At 28.1% G+C, this 7,060-nt stretch overlaps 2 protein-coding genes across 2 annotated transcripts in view; one reads left to right on the forward strand and one right to left on the reverse strand.

Annotated features, from left to right (window-relative positions):
* Positions 1 to 4,017, reverse strand: part of LOC100167220 (heat shock 70 kDa protein 12A-like) — a 19,072-nt gene extending 15,055 nt beyond the window's left edge. The window contains exon 1 of the mRNA XM_001951194.5: positions 3,855 to 4,017. Within this exon, the coding sequence (XP_001951229.2) occupies positions 3,855 to 3,936 (82 nt within the window). The 5' untranslated portion in view covers positions 3,937 to 4,017. The remainder of the gene's footprint in view (positions 1 to 3,854) is intronic.
* Positions 4,018 to 4,333: 316 nt separating this feature from the next.
* Positions 4,334 to 7,060, forward strand: part of LOC107884626 — a 3,523-nt gene continuing 796 nt past the window's right edge. The window contains exon 1 of the mRNA XM_016807137.2: positions 4,334 to 5,572. Within this exon, the coding sequence (XP_016662626.1) occupies positions 5,314 to 5,572 (259 nt within the window). The 5' untranslated portion in view covers positions 4,334 to 5,313. The remainder of the gene's footprint in view (positions 5,573 to 7,060) is intronic.

The raw sequence follows: 7,060 nt of genomic DNA on the forward strand, positions 1-7,060 counted from the left end.
TATTGGGCCAAAAAGTGTAAAAAATTAATACAAGGCTCCTGATACATTGTTACAATAGCAGTTGAAAAATATTAAAAATACATAGGCACAATTATTTTTTATAAGCATTTGAAGTTGAAATTTTGACAAAATTTATCAAATTTAAAATTGAATAATTATTTTGTAGTTAAAAATTTATAAAATGTTCAACTTTTATGGCCAAGGATTGAAAATTTAAAACAAGATTCCACGTAAATATTTAATTCTGTTACCAAAAATTCTAAGAAATACATAAGCACAGTTTATTTTTATAGTCATTTTAAGTTCAAATTTGGACGAAATTACATTATATTAAAAAACCTGGAATAACTATTTTAGTTATTTTGTTGTGATTGTATAATATTACTTGTGGGTACTTGAAACTTCTAAAGTATACCGTTATATATCTATGATAGTACCTCGGTTTGTTGTTGATGTATAACGCGTTACCTAATGGATATTGCGATATGATTAATTTGGAATTTATTATTGATGCCTATTATAGGTCAATTTTTTTTTAATACTATAGATAAGTATATACCTATAATAGGTATGTCGTCTAATACCTAGACTGACAAACCGTCTCCGCTGAGAATCGTTTTTCTTATACAGTGATATTATATCATTGAATTCAAATTTAATACTATCCATTATACAGTGACCCACTTGTAACCTACTGTACAGCAGAGCGACATCCACTTACCCACCTTTTTTATTTATTAATTTATTATTATTATTAGTTTGTACATTGAATTAAAATAATTTAAAACAAATTAAACAACTTTTAATTAGTTATCTGAAGGGGCCAGCTCGTGAGTCTTTAATAAGGGACAATATTTAGGCAATATGCAACTTTATAACCGCCGCCCGTGGCATTTGTCGTCAATTATGATAAATGTGAGTGTGATTGTATGCGGGTACCGACTACCGGGCTATCAACGCACGCACTACATGTGCGCTAATAAAATCCAAAAATGTAAAAAATACAAAAATAAACAATTAAAACATAAAAATTCACACTATGCTCATAGTCATAATCCTAATTACTATTTACATTAAACAACAAATTACTTAACGCATTTACACATATATGAGTACATGTCATATTTACTATTATTTACCTATCATTCATGTGTAACCTTGATATGGTCGTTAACGTTGCACTTTTTGACAATAGGTCAGAGTATTCATCGTTCAATACACACAATGCATAGCGTACCTATATGAGTCTCAGACACAGTACCGTTATTCATATTTATTTTCTTTGTAATGTTAAGAAATAATTTCACCACGTATCCATACAGTGTTTGTGTAGGTCTCTTATATTATTCAATTACCTACCATTTACGAAAGTTTACAAGTGGATTAAATTTTAATGTTTTAATATTTTAAATAGTTACAACTGTACAAGGTGCGTATAGCATTGAGTTTATATACTCAAATACTCAATAGTCAATAAGTATTACAAAAACCATATAGTTATTATAGTTTAGATACAAATATTTATTACAGATCTTTAAAAAATATTAAGAGGACAAAACATAATATACCAAATTTTGCATTCAAAATAATCTACTAATTATTTTTAATATTTAAGTGAGTTAACCTAATAACAAATTTAATGGTAAGAAAGTTAAATGTATTCTTTTATAAAGGGTGTATCTTATATCATTGTACACGGGTTTTTTAAACGATTATGGATCGATGAAATAGAATTTCGTTAAAATGAAAAAAGACGTGTTTCTTTATTTTTATCAAGCAATTTTTTTATAACAATTTCAAAATTTTTAAACACGCAGGTGTACCAATAGCAAAATCAACTTTATTTTTTCAAATGGTAACTACTATCTTTTTAATGGATTCTGGTAAAGCTTCTTTTTCTGAAAATTTTGATAGTCAATTCATCAATTTTGGTTTGCTAGTTTATTAACTATGGTCCTCCAAAGTTTAGTAAAATATGCATTATTAATGCTTTTAATTGAAATAATGGATATAGGTTTAATTTACAAGAGCTAAATCATTTTTTCTTTTTACTACATTTTTATACACTTAAGTAGTTTAATTGGTAATCTAATCACACTTTCAAAAAAAAAAAAAACATAAACAAAATTGTTGGCAAACATAGTTTATTATTTTTATTTTAACAAGCAATCATCAAAATTAGTATTATTATTTAATTTGTTTTTATAGGTAATCGTAATTAATTAATTCACAGTTACTTTTCTTACAATATCATAAATTTGAATTCTTTATTACTTATTAGGTGGTTAAAGTGATAGTAGCAAATTGATAAATGGTATTCGATTGTTGACATTAATGTCTTAGCCCTTAGGTATTGTTAAAACAAATTGTGTAAGGAAAAAAGTGCAATGTTTTGTGGTGCTCTTCTCATAGTAGGATAAAATGAAATTTGAACCATATAGGTTCGCTATATTGGTAGGTATCGCATGCAAACTACAAAGTATGAATTTAGGAGTTGAAATTCATAACCCTTCATATTTTTTAGTTTTGGACATTTACATTTTATTTCGTACTTTTCCTATCACAAATTCCTATCTTACTTTTTTTACAATATAACTAATTTGGATTCTTTATTAGGTGGCTTAGGATACTTAATGGTATTTGATTATTATTATAATAATATTGGAAATTTGTAATTAACTCAGATTAAAAGTATGCCTAAATTATCCATAATCGTTAAAAAACCCCGCGTACAATGACACAAGTATGTATATATTTTATATATGCTCATTATTGGTCTCTGTTTTTCCTAAACGGCTCTCGTATTTTACGAATATACTGTCCCAAAAGAGCCGTGGTCAGGAATATTAAATTGGTGTTTTTAATTTTATATGAAAGTAAATATATCGATAATTTAAACTTTAAAATTTGATTTAACTAAAAAAGTAATATAATAAATCAAAAAAGTATATGTTTTGAAACATAGCGTTGTTGGCGTTCACACCTATAAAGTCTAAAACAGGTACCTACATTTTTTAAGTAGGTACGTTATTCTTTATACAAAATGCAAGTTAAAAATGGCTCATTTATCCCACATTCCCACCACATACTATCGATTTTAGATTTAGAATAATTGTTGTTGTTGAATGCCGGATATGTTTGGAAATTTACGTATTCATAAGGATGAGAGCCGTTTGGGACCAATACAGACAATGAATGGGAGCTGTTTGAGCCCAACAAACAATGAGTGTGAGCCGTTTGAGCTGCGCCGTATCTAGGGCCTCACGTAGAATTTGAATTTTTAGCAAGTTATGCGTATGATCCTTTAGGAATTGTAAATTTCAACTGCTACATCTAATATCTATATTAAAAATCATTTCGCCAGAGAATAATAAATGTTTTTGCAATATGCTTGAAGTATGAAGTTTAATTTTAACTAAAAATAGTAAACAATACTATTATAATACAAGTATCATATTATTTTTTAAATTTCTGAGAAAAAAACAATTATCTACAAAATGTGATTAGGTACATATGTATACATAACTTTATAACTGTATACGGCACATAAACCTATGTGAATGTGATAATAGATAATAAACGAATAACAGCGAAAAGTATATGTGCATAGTGCATGTACTTTGTTTTTGTAGATACTATATTATTATATCCTAGTGGCATCCTACCATCCTACTATTACACCTAAATGTATAATAGTACGTAATATTGGTATAATATACTGTATATATAGTTATTTGTTGACTGGTATACCTCACGAAAAAATATATTATGTTACTAAAATATTGTAATACCTAACAAAAATGAACACCTACTAATAATTATAATCCTATAAGGAAAATATAACTTTGACTTACCTCTACGATCGTGTATTTGGTACACCGCAGCTTCCGGTTCGATTGCATAGGCAAATTCGCTCTTTTTAGAGTTCGTAAACATTTATAGATTTATTTGGCACAGACTTAAAACAAAGAATATAAAGTGTTCACTATTGTAACTATGTTTTAATACTAACCGAATAACGTATGAATACGTCAGTCATGAAAATCTCTGGACCGTGCCGCGGAGTCTTCACAGTCCAGCAACATGGTAAATGGTAATTATATATTATACAAAATAGGAGGAAAAAACCTAATTTTTATTTGGACGGAGAAAGAGAAAGGACTATACTATAGCGAAAATAATGTAGGGAATAAGAGAATATATTAGGGTCAAGAAGCTAAATGCTAATTAAATTGCTGCCCTTAATTTATTTCCAAACAACTCGATCATCTATTGTACGTGTTTTTTAGTATTTGAAGAATTCGGTATTTTTTTTTATATTACCATAAAATCAGTCATCCATTACTACTATTATAGTTAATAGTATGCTCTATTGACCCACTGTACATAATAAAAAATAGTGGTCAGTCGGCTGTCTTTAGATGAATTACGTTTAATAGATGATTGAAATACAGAATTAAAAATAAAGAATAACATTTTTTTTTTAACTAGAGTCAGTGAGAAATATAAGTGTAAGCATAAAAGTTATAAATGCATATACAAATTGAAAATAATAATTACAATTTACAATGGTAATTACTAATTTATACCTGTATATTATAAGTAGCAATTGTTATACCTACGTATATAGTCATATTTTACTTTCGAGAACGTTAACGCAATAATATCGAATTTTAAATATCTACGTTTTTTGTATATTCTAAATAGGTTGAGTACCTATATAGGCATATTGTATATTCCTTGAATAATGTAATAACTAATAATGATCGTCTACGGCTTACAAATAAAAATTATTACTCAATTAACGCAGCATATACACGCTTGATGAAATGGCAGGCTTGTTGTACAACTGTAAAAAAAAATAATGAGGATACAACAATAATATAATTGTGAAGTCTAATCAGAGTTATATAAAATTCAGTAAAATATATCAGTAAAATTAAAATATGTTAACTTCGAAAAAATTAAGATATATTTTTGTAGTATAGTAAAAAATCTCTTATAGTTCTTCAATGTTTTGAACTCAATTGTTTGTAAATTGTAAAAATAAAAGAATTTTTAGTTCAAACGGTTTAATATTTAGGTATATAAAACGCACGGCTTTATTCTATCTAGAGCCGTGATAAAACGTAACAACTAACATTAGGGCCAATCATAACGAAAAATTAAGAAAAAAAAAAGTTATGTAAACCTAAGTAGTACCATTTAGACATTTAGAACTCGATGGTACGCGTACTGTTAAAATTTTGAGCATGAAATAAATAATCTAATGTTTAACGGTATGTACCTATAGTTGGTAGGTACTATTATAGAATGTACGCGGTCGGGTGTAGCTCTTTGGTAACCACTCTTGGTTCGGTCGTTAACCCAGAAGATAATAATATTATGATGCTGCCGAAGACCGTACGCGGTCTCGCCAACCGAAAACTTACGTACACGATTACCGAAACTTTGGTGCGTCAAATGTTGTCCCGACAAGCAGCACTAATGGCACCATTAAGACTTAAGTATAAGACAGCGTCGTCCTGGAAATGGGAATCGAAGACGGTCATGGGCACGGGCTCAGCAAAAGGTTAGTGTGCTGCATCTACAACATTTTTTCCGGCGGATCGATTGGCCTGTGGGTCGCACCAGTGGCGTAGTTATAGGGGGGGGGATGATGGGGATAGATCCCCCAGCCTTTTTTTTTTTTTTTTAATGTTTAATGCATTGACATATAAAATATATATTATAATAATATTCAGAGTGGAATGATTCATCAGGTTCTACTATAGATGCAAATTTACTACTTAAATCTATGGATTCTGAGTTTATAGTGTCAGTCTATGTTGTTAAGGTATTTTTTTTTTATAAATCTTGAAATTAAAACAAGTATCTATAGGTAAAAATTATGTAATCAAAAATGTAATTTCTTATGTATTTAGCTGTTGTTTTCATTTGGTCTTCCTTTATGTAAGCAATTACAAAAAGAAAGGATTGATTTAAAGGAAGCAGTTGACCTGACAAAAGACATTGTTTCAGAATTGAAATCTTTGAGAAGCAAATGTGATAACGAGTTCAAAAAATTATTCCTACAAGCAAAGGTTAAAAAAATTACACAAATATATGTTAAGTATATACTAGTTATTTATATAAACATATAAAAAAAAAATAGGCAATGGCTGTTAAAATGGATATTGAGTTGACAGTCAAACGGTTGAATAAAAGAAAAACAAATCGAGCAAATCCATTGTCTGATCAAAAAATGGATGTGGAAACTTACTACAAAATAATTGTTTTTATACCATATGTTGATTATTTCATAACTGAATTGGAAAATAGATTTTTGGCACACTCAGACATTTTCAAAGGTAGTTTAATAATATAATATTATATAGTAATATTAACAAATATTATTTATTAGTGTATTTGAAATTGTTTTACATTTTTAGGGTTTAAGAGTTTATTTTCTTCTAATACAATTTTGACTGAAGTTGAAGAAACTTAATTTAAGCAATTAGTTGAATTTCATGAACCAGATGTGGAAAACTTAGATATTTTACTGATTGAGCTAAAGTTGTGGAGGCGCAAACTAAGCAGATCATCTAATACTGTATCAAAGTCAGCTCTTCAAGCGCTTATTGAATGTGATGCTAATCTATTTCCTAATATATTTATATTAATCAAAATAGTATGTACATTGCCTGTATCCACTACAACATCTGAGTGGATGTTTTCATCCCTAAAAAAAATAAAAACATATTTAAGAAATACCATGTCTGAAGTAAGACTAAAAATCATTTACTTTTTTTTTATTGTCATAAAACGATTGTCATTACATTTTCATAATAATTAATTAATAATCATTATTTGTTATTAAATAGGATCGATTGAATGGATTAACTATGTTGGCTGTCCACAAAAACGTACACATTGACACAGAGAGATAATAAACAAGTTAGCGAAAAAACCTAGGAAATTGGATTTTATTTTATAAATTATAGAATTTATGGAAATAACATTTTTGTATTAATGTAACTGTGTATAGAATAATGTTTAAAAAAAAAAACCTGTTACGGGG

The sequence above is a fragment of the Acyrthosiphon pisum genome, chromosome A1, assembly GCF_005508785.2.
Source record: "Acyrthosiphon pisum isolate AL4f chromosome A1, pea_aphid_22Mar2018_4r6ur, whole genome shotgun sequence".
NCBI lineage: Eukaryota > Metazoa > Arthropoda > Insecta > Hemiptera > Aphididae > Acyrthosiphon > Acyrthosiphon pisum.